The 26,865-nt window shown below is 44.3% G+C and overlaps 1 protein-coding gene across 1 annotated transcript; it reads left to right on the forward strand.

Moving 5' to 3' along the window:
* Positions 1–1,923: 1,923 nt before the first annotated feature.
* On the forward strand, positions 1,924–26,784 carry LOC112243760 (steroid 21-hydroxylase-like). Its single transcript, XM_042312904.1, is given in 13 exon segments — positions 1,924–2,198; positions 3,082–3,273; positions 3,424–3,513; positions 8,535–8,689; positions 9,613–9,708; positions 11,742–11,852; positions 12,016–12,102; positions 12,258–12,353; positions 13,111–13,224; positions 23,880–24,046; positions 25,609–25,712; positions 25,897–25,910; positions 25,912–26,784. Coding segments are annotated over 13 exon segments (1,590 nt in total). The 5' UTR covers positions 1,924–2,065; the 3' UTR covers positions 26,143–26,784.
* The last annotated feature ends 81 nt before the right edge of the window (positions 26,785–26,865 follow it).

A 26,865-nucleotide genomic window follows, 5' to 3' on the forward strand; every position in this document is an offset into this window, starting at 1 on the left:
AGAGAGAGGGGAGGGAGAGAGAGGGGAGGGTGGGAGGAAGAGATAGGAGAGTGAAGAGAGAGGGAAGGAAGAGAGAGGGGAGGAAGAGAGAGGAGAGAAAGAGAGGAGAGAAAGAGAGAGGAGGAAGAGAGAGGTGAGGAAGAGAGAGGGGAGGAAGAGAGAGGAGAGAAGGAGAGAGGAGAGAAAGAGAGATAGGAGGAAGAGAGAGGTGAGGAAGAGAGAGGAGAGAAAGAGAGGTAGGGGGAAGAGAGAGGGGAGAAAGAGAGATAGGAGGAAGAGAGAGAGGAGGAAGAGAGAGGAGAGAAAGAGAGATAGGAGGAAGAGAGAGAGGAGGGAAGAGAGAGGGGAGGATCAAGTTATGAGAGGGGGAAGGGAAGAGAGAGGACAGGATAGAGTTATGAGAGAGGGGAGGGAAGAGAGAGGACAGAATAGTTATGAGAGAGGGGAGGGAAGAGAGATGGGAGGGAAGAGAGAGGACAGGATCAAGTTATGAGAGGGGGAAGGGAAGAGAGAGGACAGGATAGAGTTATGAGAGAGGGGAGGGAAGAGAGAGGACAGGATAGAGTTATGAGAGAGAGGAGGGAAGAGAGAGGATTGTGCAGATCATTCTCAAAACTCAGCTGAAAACATTTATTTTTCAAATTGCCTTGAATGATTCCTATTAATATTTTTCAATGTGATACTTTGGTCCCATCTTTTGACTTACTTCTATGTGAACTCATGCTGTATAGGTCCCACCTCTGTTCTTATCTGAGTCTCTCCAGCAAAGTAAACATCATCCTCTTTAAAATCACATGTCCTTCAGAAAGACCCTGCCGTGGTGCAACCTAACCTCGGCTGACCAAAGGACTTCAATCATCCTCTTTAAAATCACATGTCCTTCATAAAGACCCTGCCGTGGTGCAACCTAACCTCGGCTGACCAAAGGACTTCAATCATCCTCTTTAAAATCACATGTCCTTCATAAAGACCCTGCCGTGGTGCAACCTAACCTCGGCTGACCAAAGGACTTCAATCATCCTCTTTAAAATCACATGTCCTTCAGAGAGACCCTGCCGTGGTGCAACCTAACCTGGGCTGACCAAAGGACTTCATAAAGACCCTGCCGTGGTGCAACCTAACCTGGGCTGATCAAAGGACTACAGAAAGACCCTGCCGTGGTGCAACCTAACCTGGGCTGACCAAAGGACTTCATAAAGACCCTGCCGTGGTGCAACCTAACCTGGGCTGACCAAAGGACTTCATAAAGACCCTGCCGTGGTGCAACCTAACCTGGGCTGACCAAAGGACTACAGAAAGACCCTGCTGTGGTGCAACCTAATGTGGGCTGATCAAAGGACTACAGAAAGACCCTGCCGTGGTGCAACCTAACCTGGGCTGACCAAAGGACTACAGAAAGACCCTGCCGTGGTGCAACCTAACCTCGGCTGACCAAAGGACTTCAATCATCCTCTTTAAAATCACATGTCCTTCAGAGAGACCCTGCCGTGGTGCAACCTCACCTGGGCTGACCAAAGGACTTCATAAAGACCCTGCCGTGGTGCAACCTAACCTGGGCTGACCAAAGGACTACAGAAAGACCCTGCCGTGGTGCAACCTAACCTGGGCTGACCAAAGGACTACAGAAAGACCCTGCCGTGGTGCAACCTAACCTGGGCTGATCAAAGGACTACAGAAAGACCCTGCCGTGGTGCAAACTAACCTGGGCTGACCAAAGGACCTCAATCATCCTCCAACTGGGAGCCATATTTCCACCCAGTTGCACCATGAGAACAAGACAAAGACCTTCAGTGCTTTGGTGTGTCAGGTCAACATGTTACTGAGATATCCAAGGATATCGGTCGTGGTCGTACAATTTCTCAGCTGTTGTTTTTTTCCACCATATAAATACATTGAAATAATAGTTGGTTATCCAGAGGGTCAAGACAAGACAATATTTACCCATCCTTGAGCAGGACCATGCTAACACTGAAGAGACTCTGTCAGGAGTCCTGTATAAAAGGGAAGACCAGAGTGAAAGGTGATTTTTGGGGGGACAGGGAGAGTAAGACTTAAAGCCTGCATAATGACAGCATATGTGTCAGTGGTGTTTGTGGGTGCTGTGGTCATGCTTACACTGTTATGGATCCTGCTCATCTACCTCCCTGGAAAAGGAGACAAAGTTACACAGGGAGAACCCAATGGATGTCAGTCAGCAGGTAATCAATACAATGCTCTTTCTTCCTGTATGTACTGTACAGTCTATGTCCTACAGGTAATCAATACAATGCTCTTTCTTCCTGTATGTACTGTACAGTCTATGTCCTACAGGTAATCAATACAATGCTCTTTCTTCCTGTATGTACTGTACAGTCTATGTCCTACAGGTAATCAATACAATGCTCTTTCTTCCTGTATGTACTGTACAGTCTATGTCCTACAGGTAATCAATACAATGCTCTTTCTTCCTGTATGTACTGTACAGTCTATGTCCTACAGGTAAAGGGCCAATTAGCTGTAGAAACACAGACAAAGTGTTTGGTTTAAAAGCTGAGAGATGTGGCTGGAGAAATGTCATCTCTCTCAAATTCATAGACAGAGCTATCCATGATATCAACATGATAGTTGTAACCATGTTTTGACGCTCTACAGTGTTTGTTGACATTCACTTTGTTTACAAACATCGGAGTAAAACAATCTAATATTTTGGGTTCTGATGGGGAACGACAGTGGAACTAAGCTCATTAAGGCATTTCTAAGTTGTATTCTATAATAATCAATGGGTACATATCCTTAATATCATACACATGATGGATGTAGCAACTGCTGATTGGCCCTTCAAGGGTCCAGGACAATCGATGAGTCTGTTCAACAATCTATCTTAGCTGCTTAACCTGGAACTCTGCTTATCATTAGATTATATATAGGCTATGAATAGGCCTTATGTAAACCTCAATGTAAATGGAAGTAGGACAAGTCATTTTCCTTATGGGCACGTGGCTTCGCTTGATTAGCAATGGTCAACAGTAACATTATGAAGAGAATGACAACCAACGTTCCCTTTGTGTTCCTACTGTATGTTATCCACCTCCTCCATCCCAGCTGTTGGGTCTAGACTTCTGCACTCTGTCTATCAGTTCTTTCCCCGTTCTCTCTCTCCCTCTCTCCCTGGCCCTCTCTCTCTCCCTCTGCTGGGCAACATGCTGGAGCTGGCACACGACCACCTGCCCAGTCACCTGACCTCCCTGGCACGTCGCTATGGCAACATCTACCGCCTCAAGTGTGGCAACACAAGTAATGAAGTCACTTCCAACCAAGTGACTCAAGTTAACTCTGTTTCAAGACAGTTAGAATAGTTGTTTATACATGTAATATCCTCAGTATGTGAATGTTTTCAGTATTACAGTACGTTTGTCTTGACTCTGTATGTTGTGTTTGCTGCAGCCATGGTGGTATTAAACAGTGGTGACATCATCAGAGAAGCCTTGGTGAAGAAATGGTCGGACTTTGCTGGGAGACCACATTCTTACACCGGTGAAGAACACCTTACTAGAACCACCCCACTTCTGTTACCTGAGAACTCTAGAACCACCCCAGTTTTCACAGCAACCATCACTCACTTCTGTTACTCTGAGAACATGTTACTAGAACCACCCCAGTTTTCACAGCAACCATCACTCACTTCTGTTACTCTGAGAACATGTTACTCCCAGAACCACTTCTGTTACCTGAGAACAGTTTTCCCAGCAACCATCACTCACTTCTGTTACTCTGAGAACATGTTACTAGAACCACCCCAGTTTTCACAGCAACCATCACTCACTTCTGTTACTCTGAGAACATGTTACTAGAACCACCCCAGTTTTCACAGCAACCATCACTCACTTCTGTTACTCTGAGAACATGTTACTAGAACCACCCCAGTTTTCCCAGCAACCATCACTCACTTCTGTTACTCTGAGAACATGTTACTAGAACCACCCCAGTTTTCCCAGCAACCATCACTCACTTCTGTTACTCTGAGAACATGTTACTAGAACCACCCCAGTTTTCACAGCAACCATCACTCACTTCTGTTACTCTGAGAACATGTTACTAGAACCACCCCAGTTTTCACAGCAACCATCACTCACTTCTGTTACTCTGAGAACATGTTACTAGAACCACCCCAGTTTTCACAGCAACCATCACTCACTTCTGTTACTCTGAGAACATGTTACTAGAACCACCCCAGTTTTCCCAGCAACCATCACTCACTTCTGTTACTCTGAGAACATGTTACTAGAACCACCCCAGTTTTCACAGCAACCATCACTCACTTCTGTTACTCTGAGAACATGTTACTAGAACCACCCCAGTTTTCACAGCAACCATCACTCACTTCTGTTACTCTGAGAACATGTTACTAGAACCACCCCAGTTTTCACAGCAACCACCCCAGTTTCACTCTGTTACTCTGAGAACATGTTACTAGAACCACCCCAGTTTTCCCAGCAACCATTCACTTCTGTTACTCTGAGAACATGTTACTAGAACCACCCCAGTTTTCACAGCAACCATCACTCACTTCTGTTACTCTGAGAACATGTTACTAGAACCACCCCAGTTTTCACAGCAACCATCACTCACTTCTGTTACTCTGAGAACATGTTACTAGAACCACCCCAGTTTTCACAGCAACCATCACTCACTGAGAACATGTTCTGTTACTCTGAGAACATGTTACTAGAACCACCCCAGTTTTCACAGCAAACTCACTTCCAGAACATGTTACTAGAACCACCCCAGCAACCATCACTCACTTCTGTTACTCTGAGAACATGTTACTAGAACCACCCCAGTTTTCCCAGCAACCATCACTCACTTCTGTTACTCTGAGAACATGTTACTAGAACCACCCCAGTTTTCCCAGCAACCATCACTCACTTCTGTTACTCTGAGAACATGTTACTAGAACCACCCCAGTTTTCACAGCAACCATCACTCACTTCTGTTACTCTGAGAACATGTTACTAGAACCACCCCAGTTTTCCCAGCAACCATCACTCACTTCTGTTACTCTGAGAACCTAGAACCACCCCAGTTTTCCCAGCAACCATCACTCACTTCTGTTACTCTGAGAACATGTTACTAGAACCACCCCAGTTTTCACAGCAACCATCACTCACTTCTGTTACTCTGAGAACATGTTACTAGAACCACCCCAGTTTTCCCAGCAACCATCACTCACTTCTGTTACTCTGAGAACATGTTACTAGAACCACCCCAGTTTTCCCAGCAACCATGTTACTAGAACCACCCCAGTTTTCACAGCAACCATCACTTCTGTTACTCTGAGAACATGTTACTAGAACCACCCCAGTTTTCACAGCAACCATCACTCACTTCTGTTACTCTGAGAACATGTTACAGTTTTAGAACCACCCCAGTTTTCACAGCAACCATCACTCACTTCTGTTACTCTGAGAACATGTTACTAGAACCACCCCAGTTTTCACAGCAACCATCACTCACTTCTGTTACTCTGAGAACATGTTACTAGAACCACCCCAGTTTTCCCAGCAACCATCACTCACTTCTGTTACTCTGAGAACATGTTACTAGAACCACCCCAGTTTTCCCAGCAACCATCACTCACTTCTGTTACTCTGAGAACATGTTACTAGAACCACCCCAGTTTTCACAGCAACCATCACTCACTTCTGTTACTCTGAGAACATGTTACTAGAACCACCCCAGTTTTCCCAGCAACCATCACTCACTTCTGTTACTCTGAGAACATGTTACTAGAACCACCCCAGTTTTCCCAGCAGTTTTCCCAGCAACCATCACTCACTTCTGTTACTCTGAGAACATGTTACTACACTTCTGTTACTCTGAGAACATGTTAGAACTCACTTCTGTTACTCTGAGAACATGTTTAGAACCACCCCCAGCAACCATCACTCACTTCTGTTACTCTGAGAACATGTTACTAGAACCACCCCAGTTTTCACAGCAACCATCACTCACTTCTGTTACTCTGAGAACATGTTACTAGAACCACCCCAGTTTTCCCAGCAACCATCACTCACTTCTGTTACTCTGAGAACATGTTACTAGAACCACCCCAGTTTTCCCAGCAACCATCACTCACTTCTGTTACTCTGAGAACATGTTACTAGAACCACCCCAGTTTTACTCTGAGAACAGCAACCATCACTCACTTCTGTTACTCTGAGAACATGTTACTAGAACCACCCCAGTTTTCCCAGCAACCATCACTCACTTCTGTTACTCTGAGAACATGTTACTAGAACCACCCCAGTTTTCCCAGCAACCATCACTCACTTCTGTTACTCTGAGAACATGTTACTAGAACCACCCCAGTTTTCACAGCAACCATCACTCACTTCTGTTACTCTGAGAACATGTTACTAGAACCACTTCTGTTACCCAGTTTTCCCAGCAACCATCACTCACTGTTTCTGAGAACATGTTACTCACCCCAGTTTTGAGAACATGTTACTCTGAGAACATGTTACTAGAACCACCCCAGTTTTCACAGCAACCATCACTCACTTCTGTTACTCTGAGAACATGTTACTAGAACCACCCCAGTTTTCCCAGCAACCATCACTCACTTCTGTTACTCTGAGAACATGTTACTAGAACCACCCCAGTTTTCACAGCAACCATCACTCACTTCTGTTACTCTGAGAACATGTTACTAGAACCACCCCAGTTTTCCCAGCAACCATCACTCACTTCTGTTACTCTGAGAACATGTTACTAGAACCACCCCAGTTTTCCCAGCAACCATCACTCACTTCTGTTACTCTGAGAACATGTTACTAGAACACCCCAGTTTTCCCAGCAACCATCATTCACTTCTGTTTTTACTCTGAGAACATGTTACTAGAACCACCCCAGTTTTCCCAGCAACCATCACTCACTTCTGTTTCTGAGAACATGTTACTAGAACCACCCCAGTTTTCACAGCAACCATCACTCACTTCTGTTACTCTGAGAACATGTTACTAGAACCACCCCAGTTTTCCCAGCAACCATCACTCACTTCTGTTACTCTGAGAACATGTTACTCTCTACTCTGAGAACATGTTACTAGAACCTCCCAGTTTTCCCACCAACCATCACTCTCTCTCTGTTACTCTGAGAACTCTAGAACTACCCCCCCAACCATCACTCACTTCTGTTACCTGAGAACCTAGAACCACCCCAGTTTTCCCTCTCACTCTGTTATCTCATCTCTTCCTACCTACCTACCTCTCTCCTTCTACTCTGAGAACATGTTACTAGAACCCCCCTCACAGCAACCATCCCTCCATCTACTCCCTACCTACCAACCATCACTCACTCCTTATCTCATGTTCTAGAACCACCCCAGTTTTCACAGCAACCATCACCTTCTGTTACCTGAGAACCTAGAACCACCCCTCACAGCAACCATCACTCACTTCTGTTACTCTGAGAACTACTAGAACCACCCCCTCCCTCAACCTCACTCCTTACTCTGAGAACATGTTCTAGAACCACCCCAGTTTTCACAGCCCTCACCTTCTGTTACCTGAGCCAACTCTCATATGATTTACCCTTCACCTCACTCTCTTTCTCCACCCTCCATTTCACCCCACCTCCCTACCTACCTCCTCTCTCCTTATCTCTCTCCCTACCTACTCTCCTTCCTCTCCCTACCCCCCTCCATCTCTCCCTACCTACCTCCTCTCTCCTCTCATCTCTCCTACCTACCTACTCTCTCCTTTCTCTCTCTACCCCCCCTCCCTCCATCTCTCCCTACCTACCTCCCTCTCTCCTTCTCTCCCTACCTACCTCCCCTCCCTCCCTCCACTCTCCCTACCTACCCCCCCTCTCTCTCCTCCCTCCCTCCATCTCTCTCCCTACCTACCTCCCTCTCTCCTACCTCTCTCTCTCTACCCCCCCTCCCTCTCCCTCCATCTCTCCCTACCTACCTCCCTCCTCTCTCCCTACCTACCTCCTCTCTCTACCCCTACCTCCCTCTCTCCTTCTCTCCCTCTACCCCCTCCCTCCCCTCTCTCCTTCTCTCCCTCTCTCCTTCTACCCCCCCCCCTCCCTCCATCTCTCCCTACCTACCTACCTCTCTCCTTCTCTCTCTCTACCCCCTCCCCTCCCTCCATCTCTCTACCCCCCTACCTCCCCTCTCTCCTCTCTCTCTCCCCCCTCCCTCCCTCCATCTCTCCCTACCTACCTACCCCTCTCTCCTCCTCTCTCTCTCCCCCCCCCTCCCTCCATCTCTCCCTACCTACCTCCCTCTCTCCTTCTCTCTCTACCCCTCTCCCTTCCTCCATCTCTCCCTACCTACCTCCCTCTCTCCTACCTCTCCCTCTCTCCTTCCCCTCCCTCCCCCTCCATCTCTCCCTACCTACCTCCCTCTCTCCTTCTCTCTCTACCCCCCTCCCTCCCTCCCTCCATCTCTCCCTCTCTCCTTATCTCATCGCTCCCTCCCCTCTCCCTACCTACCTCCCTCTCTCCTTCTCTCTCTCTACCCCCTCCCTCCCTCCCTACCGGTCTCTCAGGAGACGTGGTGTCAGGGGGAGGCCGCTCCATCTCTCTGGGGGACTACAGTGAGGAGTGGAGGGCCCATCGCCGTCTGGCCCATAATGCACTGCAACGCTGCTCCCAGAAGTCGCTCCACTGGGTCATCCAGAAACAGGCCCTCCACCTGAGACAAGTAGAGATGAAACACATGACAGTTCTAAACCTGTTTTTGCTTTGTCATTATGGGGTAGTGTGTGTAGATTGATCAAATGTGTATTTATTTAGATTAAGGCTGTAACGTAACAACATTGGGGAAAGAGAAAGGGTCTGAATACTTTCAGAATGACCTGTACATGTACAAATTCATTGTTTTACACAATATTTGAACACATTTGATCAGTTTCTCAAAGGAAAGATTCCCTGACCAAGATGGATGAATGTTTGTCATGTTGCTAGGATCCTAATCTGGGTTAAACCAGAACTCAAATATTTTGTCATTTGTTCAGATGCTTGATTAGGTTCTGGGGGTAAGCCTGTTAGAAATAAAGATTTTGGGTTTGTGAAGTATCCACCCTCACAAAAAGAATCTCTCAGCTTCAGCATTCTAGAGTTCTATACAGTATGGTTGTATGCTCCTGTATAGTTTATTGCAATGTTTACTCCACGAAGACCTTCGACCTTTCTGGGGGTCAAAACATTGTAATGAACTATAATGGAGCATACACCAATGTGCAGGTATTTCGAACCCTTGCACAGAACACAGAACACTTTCTCTACCAAGGGAGGGAACAGCAGCATGGAACAAATACACTGTGTTCTGAGAAGGAATGTAAACCAGCATGTACCAGTACACTGACTGACTCAACTGGAGATTACACAATGCAACACAACCTCAGCAACATGCCAACCACAACTTAATGATGTATCACTTGTTGTACTTCTTGTTTGTGGCCTTGTGTAATGACGATGTAGTGGTTTCAAATTGGGAAAGTTACAGCCCCAAAAAAGTTGAAGTTACAAGTCAGCGGGGTAACTCATCTTCTTAAGTTGAGGCAATCGATATTTAGTTTACAGTGAGGGAGTTTATATCTGAATATGTAACCTGTGATCCATCAGGTGCTGCTGGACTATAACGGCAGAGCTGCGGATCTCTCTGAGGATTTCACTGTAGCAGCCAGTAACATCATCACCACACTGGCCTTTGGGAAAGAGGTGAGGATCACACCTGGGTTCAAATAGTATTTGTTGTCTGCGCTTGATTGAGCTTGCCTGGCACAACGGAATCAATGGAACAGTCCCAAAAAAAGAAACCACACCCATTTGATCCGGCTGCTCCAGGCAGGCTCAATCAAGTATCTGGAAGAAACCCACACTATTTGAAGCCAGCTATCTGTTAGTTCTTTGAGTCTGTACAGTGTATACACCAGGAGTGGCACCCTATTCCCTATATAGTGCGCTACTTGGGCTTTGGTGAAAATCTAGTGCACTATATAGGGAATAGGGTGTTATTTGGGACATAACCCAGAATTAGAATGAAGAGAGACACCAGGTTTGGCCAAGGGATAACCATGACGGAAATATAGTCATGTATTTTATTAACCACTGCGTGGGTAAGCTATCTAACAGCAGAGACACGATAAGCAGTTATATATCACAGTTGGAAAATTGAACCAGGCTGGTTATCTAGTGGGGTTGGTGATCAAATCAAATCAAACTGCATTTGTCACATGTGCCAAATACAGCAGGTGGAGACTTCACAGTGACTTTACAGTGAAATGCTTACTTACAACCCCTTAACCCTTAATGCAGTATTAAGATAAATACCAAAATAAATCAATAATAAAAGTAACAAATCATTAAAGAGCAGCAGTAAAATAGCAATAGCGAGGCCATATACAGGGGTACCGGTACAGAGTCAATGTGTGGGAGAACCAGTTAGTCGAGGTAATTGAGGTAATATGTACATAGAGGTAGAGTAGGTAGAGTTATTAAAGTGACTATGCATAGATAATAACAGAGATTAGCAGCAGTGTAAAAGAGCAATGCAAATAGTCTGGGTAGCCAATTGATTAGATGTTCAGGAGTCTTATGGCTTGGGGGTAAAAGCTGTTGAGAAGCCTCTTGGATCTAGACTAGGCGCTCCGGTACCACTTGCCATGCGGTAGCAGCGAAAACAGTCTATGACTGGGGTGGCTGGGGTCTTTGACAATTTCTAGGGCCTTCCTCTGACACCGCCTGGTATAGAGGTCCTGGATGGCAGGAAGCTTGGCCCCAGTGTTGTACTGGGCTGTACGGACTACTCTCTGTAGTACCTTGCGGTCCGAGGCCGAACAGTTGCCATACCAGGTAGTGATGCAACCCGTCAGGATGCTCTCGATGGTGCAGCTGTAGAACCTTTTGAGGATCTGAGGACCCATGCCAAATCTTTTCAGTCTCCTGAGGGGGAATAGGCTTTGTCATGCCCTCTTCACGACTGTCTTGGTGTGCTTGCACCATGTTAGATTGTTGGTGATGTGGACACCAAGGAACTTGAAGCTCTCAACCTGCTCCACTACAGCCCGGTCGATGAGAATGGGGACGTGCTCAGTCCCCCTTTTCCTGTACCTCCTCCCTATAGGCTGTCTCGTTGCTGTTGGTGATCAGGCCTATCACTGTTGTGTCATCGGCAAACTTAATGATGGTGTTGGAGTCGTGCCTGGCCGTGCAGTGATGAGTGAACAAGGAGTACAGGAGGGGACTGAGCACGCACCTCTGAGAGGGCCCCGTATTGAGGATCAGCGTGGTGGATGTGTTGTTACCTACCCTTACCACCTGGGGGGGCAGCCCTTCAGGAAGTCCAGAATCCAGTTGCAGAGGGAGGTGTTTAGTCCCAGGGCCCAACCTGAAAGGGTTTATCAATCCTTTATAAAAGAAAAACCTATTGGTGCTTTATGAATAATGTATAATCATGTTATAGAAGGTGGAAAAGGGTTATGCCACATATGGTAAAGCATCTCCTGTACTACTGTGTGTACTGTAAATAATAATAATATTAATAATAATTATGATAATACTAGGATAATAATAATAATTATGATAATGATAATAATAATAACAAATGGGATTTTTAAATAACTTTTCAAGGAAGCAAAGACACTATACATACAGTAGTATCAAATGGTAAATGGTATAAGTGGGACTTCCTGTAATATATTGATTCATTTGTCTGTGTTTGTGACCTTTGTCTATTTGTCTGTGTCTTTTAGTATGAGAAGAGTTCTGCAGAGCTGCAGAGACTGCATGGCTGTCTTAATGAGATCGTGTCTCTATGGGGCTCTCCCTGGATCTCTGCTCTGGACTGCTTCCCACTGCTCAGGGTCGGTCAAGTTTATACACTCATACTACACTATCTGACAGGGAAACTGCATGCACAGATAGCTACTCTGATGCACAAATTAAAATGTCTAAAACGGTGCAAACAAAAGTGGGAATATGTGATTCTATTGTGTAGTTATATTGATCTGTTCCCATTTGTCCAAGAAATTGCCCAATCCTCCGTTCTCCCGTCTTCTGAAAGAGGTGGCCAGGAGAGATGACATCATCAGAACACATCTGGATGAGTACAAGGTTGGTGTGAATACTGTAGCTTCTTTTTCAAACTTATGTTCAAGTAGCCAGCAGCAAACACAAAGACAATCATGTCAAAGTTTTAAAAAGCATCTGTAATGTAATATGGGTACATTGGTAGCATATGGAAGATATGAAATGTATTGCTGCCACAGATGCAGGCACCGAGCAAAACATCAGAGGAAGACATTGCCATCACAAGCGCTCTCCTCAACGGCCTTGGGAAGCCCCAGGACACAACACAGGGAGTGGTAGGTTCTTATCATGGTTTACAACCTGAACTCAGATGTAGACGTAAGATAGTGAAGTGAATCCGGGACACTACAATTAGTATTATAGGTTACATTTTGTATAGTATGTATTAACTGAAATTCGTACAATATGTTACGAATTTGCAAAAAGTATGATATGTTGCGTATTCTAATTTGTTAGCTAGGTGGCTAAGGCTAACGTTAGAAAGGCTAGGGGTTAGGGTTAGGGGTTAAGGTTTGGAGTTAGATTAAAGGGTTAAAGTTTTGGTTAGGGGAAGCGTTAGCAAACATGCTAAGTAGTTGCAAAGCATCTAAAAAGTAGTAAGTAGTTGCACAGTTGCTAATTAGATAAAAGTTATCCGTGACGAGATTCAAACACACAACCCTTGGGTTGCTAGACATTCCGCGTTAAGTTACTTTCTTTCTTATGTAACCACACCAAACGTAACATATCATACTAATTTGGATTGTCCAGATTAACGTTTACTATGTCATGTCTCGTCTATGAGACCAGGCTGTGGTTTATCGTGGTAATCAATCAAAATCACATAGCAAATGCTTACAATATAAGCCTACTAATTGCTATAAATGTGTAATAGTAAGTGTTATATTGCGCATCCGAAATGGCACCCGATTCCCTAGTGCACTACTTTTGACCATGGCCCTGGTTAAAAGCAGTGCACTATATAGAGAATAGAGTGCCATTTGGGTCACACATATGCTCATGGTCTGCAGTAAGGACATGGTCCATTCACAGGTCCTGACAGACACTCACGTCCACATGGCCACTGTGGACCTTCTGATCGGGGGAACAGAGACAACAGCTGCCTGGCTCAGCTGGACTGTGGCCTTTCTACTGCACAGGCCTGAGGTACACTACAAAACTCTATACACTACACTACACCACAGAACACAATACACTACGCAACACTACAGAACTCAATACACTAACTGCAAAACTCAATACACTACACTACAGAACTCTATACACTACACTACAGAACTCTATACACTACACTACAGAACTCTATACAATACACTACAGAACTCTATACACTACACTACAGAACTCAATACAATACACTACAGAACTCAATAAACGACACTACAGAACTCAATACACTACACTACAGAACTCAATACACTACACTACAGAACTCAATACAATACACTACAGAACTCTATACAATACACTACAGAACTCAATACACTACACTACAGAACTCTATACACTACACTACAGAACTCAATACAATACACTACAGAACTCAATACACTACACTACAGAACTCAATACACTACACTACAGAACTCAATACAATACACTACAGAACTCTATACAATACACTACAGAACTCAATACACTACACTACAGAACTCTATACACTACACTACAGAACTCAATACACTACACTACAGAACTCAATACACTACACTACAGAACTCAATACACTACACTACAGAACTCTATACAATACACTACAGAACTCAATACAATACACTACACTACAGAACTCAATACAATACGCAACACTACAAAACTCAATACAATAAACGACACTACAGAACTCTATACACTACACTACAGAACTCTATACACTACACTACAGAACTCTATACACTACACTACAGAACTCAATACAATACACTACACTACAGAACTCAATACAATACGCAACACTACAAAACTCAATACACTACACTACACTACACTAAATAACTCAGTACACTACACTACACTACAGAACTCTATACACTACAAAACTCTATACACTACACTACAGAACACAATACTCTACACCACAGAACTCTATACACTACACTACAGAACTCTATACACTACACTACAGAACTCTATACACTATACTACACTACAGAACTCAATACACTAACTGCAAAACTCAATACAATAAACGACACTACAGAACTCTATACACTACACTACAGAACTCAATACACTACACTACAGAACTCTATACACTATACTACACTACAGAACTCAATACACTAACTGCAAAACTCAATACAATAAACGACACTACAGAACTCTATACACTACACTACAGAACTCAATACACTAACTGCAAAACTCAATACAATAAACGACACTACAGAACTCTATACACTACACTACAGAACTCAATACAATACGCAACACTACAAAACTCAATACACTACACTACACTACACTAAATAACTCAGTACACTACACTACACTACAGAACTCTATACACTACAAAACTCTATACACTACACTACAGAACACAATACTCTACACCACAGAACTCTATACACTACACTACAGAACTCTATACACTACACTACACTACATAACTGTATACACTACACTACACAACTCTATACACTACACAACTCTATACACTACAGAACTCTATACACTACACTACAGAACTCTATACACTACACTACAGAACTCTATACACTACACTACACATCTCTATACACTACAGAACTCTACACACTACACTACAGAACTCTACACACTACACTACAGAACTCTATACACTACACTACAGAACTCTATACACTACACTACAGAACTCTATACAATACACTACACAACTCTATTCACTACACTACAGAACTCTATACACTACACTACAGAACTCTATACACTACACTACACTACATAACTGTATACACTACACTACACAACTCTATACACTACAGAACTCTATGCACTACACAACTCTATACACTACAGAACTCTATACACTACACTACAGAACACAATACTCTACACCACAGAACTCTATAAACTACACTACAGAACTCTATACACTACACTACACTACACTACATAACTGTATACACTACACTACACAACTCTATACACTACAGAACTCTATACACTACACTACAGAACTGTACACACTACACTACAGAACTCTATACACTACACTACATAACTCAATACACTACACTACAGAACTCTATACAATACACTACACTACACTACAGAACTCTATAAACTACACTACAGAACTCTATACACTACACTACAGAACTCTATACACTACACTACAGAATTAGATACACTATACTACACCACAGAACTCTATACACTACACTATACTACACTACAGAATTAGATGCACTATACTACACTACACTACAGAATTAGATAAACTATACTACACCACAGCATTAGATACACTATACTACACTACACTACATAATTAGATACACTATACTACACTACAGAATTAGATACACTATACTACACTACAGAACTCTATACACTACACTACACTATACTACACTACACTACAGAACTCTATAAACTACACTACAGAATTAGATACACTATACTACACTACACTACAGAACTCTATACACTACACTAAAGAATTAGATACACTATACTACAGAACTCTATACACTACACTACAGAATTAGATACACTATACTACACTACAGAATTAGATGCACTATACTACACTACAGAATTAGATACACTATACTACACTACAGAACTCTATACACTACACTACACTACAGAATTAGATACACTATACTACACTACAGCATTAGATACACTATACTACACTACACTACATAATTAGATACACTATACTACTCTACAGAATTAGATACACTATACTACACTACAGAATTAGATGCACTATACTACACTACAGAATTAGATACACTATACTACACTACACTACAGAACTCTATACACTACACTACAGAATTAGATACACTATACTACACTACACTACACTACAGAACTCTATACAATATACTACACTACAGAACTCTATACACTATACTACACTACAGAACTCTATACACTACACTACAGAATTAGATACACTATACTACACTACAGAATTAGATACACTATACTCAAATCAAATCAAATCAAATTTTATTTGTCACATACACATGGTTAGCAGATGTTAATGCGAGTGTAGCGAAATGCTTGTGCTTCTAGTTCCGACAATGCAGTAATAACCAACAAGTAATCTAACTAACAATTCCAAAACTACTGTCTTATACACAGTGTAAGGGGATAAAGAATATGTACATAAGGATATATGAATGAGTGATGGTACAGAGCAGCATAGGCAAGATACAGTAGATGGTATCGAGTACAGTATATACATATGAGATGAGTATGTAAACAAAGTGGCATAGTTAAAGTGGCTAGTGATACATGTATTACATAAGGATGCAGTCGATGATATAGAGTACAGTATATACGTATGCATATGAGATGAATAATGTAGGGTAAGTAACATTATATAAGGTAGCATTGTTTAAAGTGGCTAGTGATATATTTACATCATTTCCCATCAATTCCCATTATTAAAGTGGCTGGAGTTGAGTCAGTGTCAGTGTCAGTGTGTTGGCAGCAGCCACTCAATGTTAGTGGTGGCTGTTTAACAGTCTGATGGCCTTGAGATAGAAGCTGTTTTTCAGTCTCTCGGTCCCAGCTTTGATGCACCTGTACTGACCTCGCCTTCTGGATGATAGCGGGGTGAACAGGCAGTGGCTCGGGTGGTTGATGTCCTTGATGATCTTTATGGCCTTCCTGTAACATCGGGTGGTGTAGGTGTCCTGGAGGGCAGGTAGTTTGCCCCCAGTGATGCGTTGTGCAGACCTCACTACCCTCTGGAGAGCCTTACGGTTGAGGGGCGGAGCAGTTGCCGTACCAGGCGGTGATACAGCCCGCCAGGATGCTCTCGATTGTGCATCTGTAGATACATTAGATACACTATACTACACTACACTACAGAACTCTATACACTACACTACAGAATTAGATACACTATACTACACTACACTACAGAACTCTATACACTATACTACACTACAGAACTCTATACACTACACTACACTACAGAATTAGATACACTATACTACCACCAGGGATACGCGCAATGTCGTCTGGAGTACGTCAAATAAAAATGTGATTCACACTTTTTAAAAATGTTTTCTGCTTCACATTTTCAAACAGTTCAACGGGGATGTACATTTGGATGAGGTTTTTTCCTCGCCTGATTAACCTTGTTTCACTGCCAAAAATCAAATTAAACCATTGAGTGGTTAACAACACAATGTCAAATACAGGTAGCCTAGTTAAATAATTAACATCCAATCACATGAACCGTTACTCTCTCGCGGAGATTCCACTAACGGTCCGTATGTAGCCAAACGTAGCTGCTGCTCATGTTGGTATCTGTACTGATGGTGCAAAAGCCATGACAGGGAGACATAGTGGAGTGGTAACGCGTGCAAGCGTGCAAGCAGTTGCTGCACTGAGAGGCTCGTACACTGCGCCACTTGGGTACACTGCAGCATCCACCGAGAGGCTCTTGGGTACACTGCAGCATCCACCGAGAGGCTCTTGGGTACACTGCAGCATCCACCGAGAGGCTCTTGGGTACACTGCAGCATCCACCGAGAGGCTCTTGGGTACACTGCAGGCTCGTGCCACCGAGAGGCTCTTGGGTACACTGCAGCATCCACCGAGAGGCTCTTGGGTACACTGCAGCATCCACCGAGAGGCTCTTGGGTACACTGCAGCATCCACCGAGAGGCTCTTGGGTACACTGCAGCATCCACCGAGAGGCTCTTGGGTACACTGCAGCATCCACCGAGAGGCTCTTGGGTACACTGCAGCATCCACCGAGAGGCTCTTGGGAACACTGCAGCATCCACCGAGAGGCTCTTGGGTACACTGCAGCATCCACTGAGAGGCTCTTGGGTACACTGCAGCATCCACTGAGAGGCTCTTGGGTACACTGCAGCATCCACCGAGAGGCTCTTGGGTACACTGCAGCATGCACCGAGAGGCTCTTGGGTACACTGCAGCATCCACTGAGAGGCTCTTGGGTACACTGCAGCATCCACCGAGAGGCTCTTGGGTACACTGCAGCATGCACCGAGAGGCTCTTGGGTACACTGCAGCATCCACCGAGAGGCTCTTGGGTACACTGCAGCATCCACCGAGAGGCTCTTGGGTACACTGCAGCATCCACCTGCAGCATCCACCGAGAGGCTCTTGGGTACACTGCAGCATCCACCGAGAGGCTCTTGCTGCCATAGGAATGCCTGACAGCTTGAAAGACGTTTTGGACACTACAGTGAAAATGGTTAACTTTGTTAAAGCAAGGTCCCTGAACTCTCATGTATTTTCTGCACTGTGCAAAGATATGGGCATCGACCATGTAACGCTTTTACAACATACAGAAGAAGTGCGCTGGTTATGAAGGGGCAAAGTATTGGCATGTTTTTGGAATTGAGAGACGAGCTTAAAGTTTTCTTTACTGACCATAATTTTCACTTGTCTGACGAGTTTCTCACACGACTGGCCTATCTGGGTGATGTTTTTCACTTGTCTGACCACTTGCATGATGATGAGTTTCTCACACGACTGGCCTATCTGGGTGATGTTTTTCACCTGTCTGACCACTTGCATGATGATGAGTTTCTCACACGACTGGCCTATCTGGGTGATGTTTTTCACCTGTCTGACCACTTGCATGATGATGAGTTTCTCACACGACTGGCCTATCTGGGTGATGTTTTTCACCTGTCTGACCACTTGCATGATGATGAGTTCCTCACACGACTGGCCTATCTGGGTGATGTTTTCACCTGTCTGACCACTTGCATGATGATGAGTTTCTCACACGACTGGCCTATCTGGGTGTTGTTTTTCACCTGTCTGACCACTTGCATGATGATGAGTTTCTCACACGACTGGCCTATCTGGGTGATGTTTTTCACCTGTCTGACCACTTGCATGATGATGAGTTTCTCACACGACTGGCCTATCTGGGTGATGTTTTTCACCTGTCTGACCACTTGCATGATGATGAGTTTCTCACACGACTGGCCTATCTGGGTGTTGTTTTTCACCTGTCTGACCACTTGCATGATGATGAGTTTCTCACACGACTGGCCTATCTGGGTGATGTTTTTCACCTGTCTGACCACTTGCATGATGATGAGTTTCTCACACGACTGGCCTATCTGGGTGATGTTTTTCACTTGTCTGACCACTTGCATGATGATGAGTTTCTCACACGACTGGCCTATCTGGGTGATGTTTTTCACCTGTCTGACCACTTGCATGATGATGAGTTTCTCACACGACTGGCCTATCTGGGTGATGTTTTTCACTTGTCTGACCTCTTGCATGATGATGAGTTTCTCACACGACTGGCCTATCTGGGTGATGTTTTTCACTTGTCTGACCACTTGCATGATGATGAGTTCCTCACACGACTACCCTATCTGGGTGATGTTTTTCACTTGTCTGACCACTTGCATGATGATGAGTTCCTCACACGACTGGCCTATCTGGGTGATGTTTTTCACTTGTCTGACCACTTGCATGATGACGAGTTCCTCACACGACTGGTCTATCTGGGTGTTGTTTTTTCTTGCCTGACTGATCTGAATCTAGGATTACAGGGACTCTCCACAACTATATTCAATGTGTGGGACAAAATCGAGGCTATGATTAAAGAAGTGTGAGCTCTTCTCTGTCTGCATTAATAAGGACAACACACAGGTCTTTCCATCATTGTATGTTTTTTTGTGTGAAAATGAACTCAAGCTTACGGACAATGTCAAATGGGATATAGCAAAGCACCTGAGTGAGTTGGGTGTGCAATTTACGCAGGTACTTTCCGAAGTGGATGACACAAACAACTGGATTGGTTATCCCTTTCATGCCCTGCCTCCAGTCCACTTACCATATCTAAACAAGAGAGACTCATCGAAATTACAACAAGCGGTTCTATGAAAATTGAATTGAATCAGAATCAGAAACCACTGCCAGATTTCTGGATTGGGCTGCGCTCAGAGTATCCTGCCTTGGCAAATCGAGCTGTTAAGACACTGTTGCCCTTTGCAACCACGTGAGAGTGGATTCTCGGCCCTCATGAAAACTAAATACAGGCACAGACTGTGTGGAAAATGATTTAAGAATGAGACTCTCTCCAATACGTCCCAACATTGCAGAGTTATGTGCATCCTTTCAAGCACACCTTTCTCATTAACCTGTGGTGAGTTAAGGTTTTAAATAAGGTTTTATATGTAAGATGGTTAAATAATGAGCAAAATTATTGATTACTATTATATTATTATTTGTGCCCTGGTCCTATAAGAGCTCTTTGTCACTTCCCACGAGCCACGTTGTGACGACAACTCACACTCATTCTTATGTTTAATAAATGTATTATACAGTGTGTGTGTGGCAGGCTTACAATGATGGCAAAAAACATGAATATGATAGTGCTTCGACCCTGGTGCTAGAGGGGGTATGCAGCTGGAGGTTGAATGTTTGAAGGGGTAGGGGACTAATAAAAGTGTGGGAACCATTGCACTACACTACAGAACTCTATTCACTACACTACACTACACTACAGAACTAGATACACTACACATCACTACACTACAGAACTCTATTCACTACACATCACTACACATCACTACACTACAGAACTCTATACACTACACTGCACTACACTACAGAACTCTATTCACTACACTACACTACACTACAGAACTAGATACACTACACATCACTACACTACAGAACTCTATTCACTACACTGCACTACACTACAGAACTAGATACACTACACATCACTACAGATCACTACACTACAGAACTCTATACACTACACTGCACTACACTACAGAACTCTATACACTACACTGCACTACACTACAGAACTAGATACACTACACTGCACTACACTACAGAACTCTATACACTACACATCACTACACTACAGAACTCTATTCACTACACTGCACTACACTACAGAACTAGATACACTACACATCACTACAGATCACTACACTACAGAACTCTATACACTACACTGCACTACACTACAGAACTCTATACACTACACTGCACTACACTACAGAACTAGATACACTACACTACATATTATATACACTACACATCACTACACTACATAACTCTATACACTAAACTACACTACACTACACTGCTCTATACCACACTATAATACAATGCATTACACTACCCTACACTATACTACACTACTCTACACATTATACTACAATACAATACACTACACTACAGAAGTATATACACTACACTACACTGCTCTATACCACACTATAATACAATGCATTACACAACACTACTCTACACACTATACTACAATAACCTACACTACACTACAATACAATACAATACACTGTATTCACCAGTGTCCTCAGACCTTTGATATATGCTTTACATAGTATTCTATAGAGATGGAACTAGACTGAAACCCACAGATGTGTTGTTGGCTTGCATTCCATTATAGACTGTAAGTCAAAACTTACGTTTGAGATCACTTCACATGGTGAGATGCTTCTCTCTTTCTCTCTCACTCAATCTCTCTCACTCTCTCTCCCTTTATCTCTCCCTCTGTCTCTCTTACTCTCTCTCTCCCTCCATCTCTCTCTCTCCCTTTATCTCTCCCTCTGTCTCTCTTACTCTCTCTCTCCCTCCATCTCTCTCTCTCTCTTTATCTCTCCCTCTGTCTCTCTTACTCTCTCTCTCTCTCCCTCCATCTCTCTCTCTCTCTTTCTCTCTCCCTCTGTCTCTCTTACTCTCTCTCTCTCCCTCCATCTCTCTCTCTCTCTTTCTCTCTCCCTCTGTCTCTCTTACTCTCTCTCTCCCTCCATCTCTCTCTCTCCCTTTATCTCTCCCTCTGTCTCTCTTACTCTCTCTCTCTCCCTCCATCTCTCTCTCTCTCTTTCTCTCTCCCTCTGTCTCTCTTACTCTCTCTCTCCCTCCATCTCTCTCTTTCTCTCTCCCTCTGTCTCTCTTACTCTCTCTCTCTCCCTCCATCTCTCTCTCTCTCTTTCTCTCTCCCTCTGTCTCTCTTACTCTCTCTCTCTCCCTCCATCTCTCTCTCTCTCTTTCTCTCTCCCTCTGTCTCTCTTACTCTCTCTCTCTCCCTCCATCTCTCTCTCTCTCTTTCTCTCTCCCTCTGTCTCTCTTACTCTCTCTCTCTCCCTCCATCTCTCTCTCTCTCTTTCTCTCTCCCTCCATCTCTCTCTCTCTCTCTCCCTCTGTCTCTCTTACTCTCTCTCTCTCCCTCCATCTCTCTCTCTCCCTTTATCTCTCCCTCTGTCTCTCTTACTCTCTCTCTCCCTCCATCTCTCTCTCTCTTTCTCTCTCCCTCTGTCTCTCTTACTCTCTCTCTCTCCCTCCATCTCTCTCTCTCTCTTTATCTCTCCCTCTGTCTCTCTTACTCTCTCTCTCTCTCCCTCCATCTCTCTCTCTCTCTTTCTCTCTCCCTCTGTCTCTCTTACTCTCTCTCTCTCCCTCCATCTCTCTCTCTCTCTTTCTCTCTCCCTCTGTCTCTCTTACTCTCTCTCTCTCCCTCCATCTCTCTCTCTCTCTTTCTCTCTCCCTCTGTCTCTCTTACTCTCTCTCTCTCCCTCCATCTCTCTCTCTCCTTTATCTCTCCCTCTGTCTCTCTTACTCTCTCTCTCCCTCCATCTCTCTCTCTCTCTTTCTCTCTCCCTCTGTCTCTCTTACTCTCTCTTTCTCTCCATCTCCTCCATCTCTCTCTGTCTCTCTTTCTCTCTCCCTCCATCTCTCTTCTCTCTTTATTCTCCCTCTGTCTCTCTTCTCTCTCTCTCCTCCATCTCTCTCTCCCTTTATCTCTCCCTCTGTCTCTCTTACTCTCTCTCTCTCCCTCCATCTCTCTCTCCCTCCATTTCTCTCTCCCTCCATCTCTCTCTCTCCCTTTATCTCTCCCTCTGTCTCTCTTACTCTCTCTCTCTCTCTCCATCTCTCTCTCTCTCTCTTTATCTCTCCCTCTGTCTCTCTTACTCTCTCTCTCTCCCTCCATCTCTCTCTCTCTCTTTATCTCTCCCTCTGTCTCTCTCTCTCCCTCTCTCTCTCCCTCCATCTCCTCTCTCTCTCTCTCTCTCTTTCTCTCTCCCTTTGTCTCTCTCTTACTCTCTCTCTCTCCCTCCATCTCTCTCTCTCTCTTTATCTCTCCCTCTGTCTCTCTTACTCTCTCTCTCTCCCTCCATCTCTCTCTCTCTTTATCTCTCCCTCTGTCTCTCTTCTTCTCCCTCTCTCTCTCCCTCCATCTCTCTCTCTCTCTTTCTCTCTCCCTCTGTCTCTCTTACTCTCTCTCTCCCTCCATCTCTCTCTCTCTTTATCTCTCCCTCTGTCTCTCTTACTCTCTCCTCTCTCCCTCCATCTCTCTCTGTCTCTCTTACTCTCTCTCTCTCCCTCCATCTCTCTCTCTCTTTCTCTCTCCCTCTGTCTCTCTTACTCTCTCTCTCCCTCCATCTCTGTCTCTCTCTTTCTCTCTCCCTCTGTCTCTCTTACTCTCTCTCTCTCCCTCCATCTCTCTCTCTCTCTTTCTCTCTCCCTCTGTCTCTCTTACTCTCTCTCTCCCTCCATCTCTCTCTCTCTCTTTATCTCTCCCTCTGTCTCTCTTACTCTCTCTCTCCCTCCATCTCTGTCTCTCTCTCTTTCCTCCTCCCTAGGTGCAGTACAGAGTGTATGATGAGTTGTGTTCGGTGCTGGACGGGCGCTACCCTCAGTACAGTGACAGACACAGGCTGCCAGTGCTGTGTGCTGTGATCAGTGAGGTGCTCAGACTCAGACCTGTGGCTCCGCTAGCTGTGCCTCACAGAGCCATCAGAGACAGCAGGTGAATAGAAGCTATACCATGGGAGGCTTGTGGGAAGAGCTATAGTAGGACAGGCTAAAATGGAATAAATGGAACAGAGTCAAACATTTCCATTTATTTGATGTATTCCATCAAATCCATTCCAGCCATTACAATGAGCCTGTCCTCCTATAACCCCTCCCACCAGTCTCCTCTGAGATATACTTACTGTAGTACAGTATAGCATTACTGTATAACATAACTGTATATCTCTACTCTATATCATTACTGTATATCTTTACTGTAATATCATTACTGTATATCATTACTGTATAAGATTACTCTACAGAGCATCTCAATAAATGCACTGTGGGAAAGTACTGTACAGCTATGTGTAACTTTCACCATCCTAAGGGAGCTTATGTTTTGATGCTGTTACTCTGCTTTGTACAGTACATTTGCCTTGCCAACTTCCCTTCTGTGCCGTTTTTCTACCTAAATGTAATACCTCATCATACAGTACTAATGCATGTTTATACACTGAGTATACAAAACATGAAGAACACCTGCTCTTTCCAAATCACAGACTGACCAGGCGAATCCAGGCAGACCAGGCGAATCAGTGTAGATGAAGGGGAGGAGACAGGTTAAAGAAGGATTTTTAAGCCTTGAGACAATTGGGACATGGATTGTGTATGTGTGCCATTCAGAAGGTGAATGGGCAAGACAAAATATTCCATTGCCTTTAAATGGAGTATGGTAGTAGGTGCCAGGTGCATCAGTTTGTGTCAAGAACTGCACGCGGCCTCCCGGGTGGCGCAGTGGTTAAGGGCGCTGTACTGCAGCGCCAGCTGTGCCATCAGAGTCCATGGGTTCGCGTCCAGGCTCTGTCGTAACTGGCCGCGACCGGGAGGTCCGTGGGGCGACGCACAGGTGGCCTAGGCGTCGTCCGGGTTAGGGAGGGCTTGGTTGGTAGGGATGTCCTTGTCTCATCACGCACCAGCTACTCCTGTGGCGGGCCGGGCGCAGTGTGCGCTAACCAAGGTTGCCAGGTGCACGGTGTTTCCTCCGAAACATTGGTGCGGCTGGCATCCAGGTTGGATGTGTTAAGAAGCAGTGTTAAGAAGCAGTACGGCTGGTTGGGTTGTGTATCGGAGGAAGCATGACCTTCAACCTTCGTCTCTCCCGAGCCCGTACGGGAGTTGTAGCGATGAGACAAGATAGTAGCTACTACAACAATTGGATACCACGAAATTGGGGAGAAAAATGGGTAAAAAAGAAAAAGAAGGGGAAAAAAAGAAAAAAAGAACTGCAACGATGCTGGGTTTTTCACTGTCAACAATTTCCTGTGTGTATCAAGTTTCCTCCACCTCTCAAAGGACATCCAGCCAACTTGACACAACTGTGGGAAACATGGAGTAAACATGGGCCAGCATCCCTGTGGAACGCTTTCGACACCTTGTAGTCCATGTCCCAATGAATTGAGGCTGTTCTGAGGGAGGGGGGGGTACAACTCAATATTAGGAAGGTGTTTCTCATGTTTGATATACTCAATGTATTTGCAATGTACAGTATAATTCTGTGTCTATTCCATATGTGTTCAGTATTGCAGGCTACTTCATCCCTAAGAACACTGTCATCATCCCCAATTTGTTTGGGGCGCATCATGACCCTGCAGTGTGGACGGATCCCTATTCCTTCAAACCAGGTGCTGGGCTATTGAGTGTACTGGCAATGTCCCAAATGGCGTCCTATTCCCTATAAGGCTCAGGTTAAAAGTAGTGCACTATATAGGGAATAGGGTACCATTTGGGATGCAACCTAGCATTGCTTTCACTTGGCTCAGCAACATAATTCCAGCAGCAGCTAACAGTAGACCCTCTCTCTTTCAGAGCGGTTCCTGGAGGGTGGGGGCCTCAACGCGTGCTCTCCTGCCTTTCGGAGGGGGCGCTCGGCTGTGTTTGGGGGAGGCCGTGGCCAAAATGGAATTGTTTCTGTTCACCGCCTACTTGTTGCGAGATTTCCAGTTCGTACCTGCTGAAAGCCAGACCTCCCTACCAGACCTGATAGGAGTAGCCAGTGTGGTACTCAAAGCCAAGGCCTACTCAGTCATAGCACTGCCCAGACCTGGGCCTTGACCTCTCACAGAGTTTGTTCATGTACAGTGATCACATTACATTTCTATCAATCATTCGGCTCTAGAGAAAGTATTCTTATAAGAGAAGGCATATATTGTGTAGTATTGTGCAGTAATGGTGAAGTAATTGGAATGTATAGAATAATATTTTCTATTTCGTATAAATACTTCCTCTTTTAACAACGAAGGATGCATTTCTGACTCCCTAAATATATACACCATAGGTAGCCAGAATAAGAATGCTGATAGGTTTATTGGAAGAGGGTTGGGCTAAAGGTTAGGGGTTAACTCAGGGGTTAAAGGTTACTACTACTCTGGCAGGGCTGTAACAAACGGTTTGGGTTTGCGGAGGATCCTCATCAGGTTCCTGGACATGTAATAAGGCTTCTGCATTGTTCCATCATTCCTCTCTAGATCTTCCACTGTATGAGGGAGAAACACTGGAGTCACTCTACTACTCTACTACTCTACTATACCTTACCATACCTTAATATATTATACCTTACTATACTGTACCTTACCATACCTTAATATATTATACCTTACTATACTGTACCTTACAATACTGTACCTTACCATACTGTGCTTTACTTTTGTCATGTCTTTACTATCATTAAATTGAAGACTTAGTTTTTATCAAAGATTCTCTGTAATTAGTATTACGCGATTAAACTGATTATGTAACTGTAATTAACTAGGAAGTCGGGGCACCAAGGAAAATAAT

Source organism: Oncorhynchus tshawytscha, unplaced genomic scaffold, assembly GCF_018296145.1.
Source record: "Oncorhynchus tshawytscha isolate Ot180627B unplaced genomic scaffold, Otsh_v2.0 Un_contig_5816_pilon_pilon, whole genome shotgun sequence".
Classification (NCBI taxonomy): domain Eukaryota; kingdom Metazoa; phylum Chordata; class Actinopteri; order Salmoniformes; family Salmonidae; genus Oncorhynchus; species Oncorhynchus tshawytscha.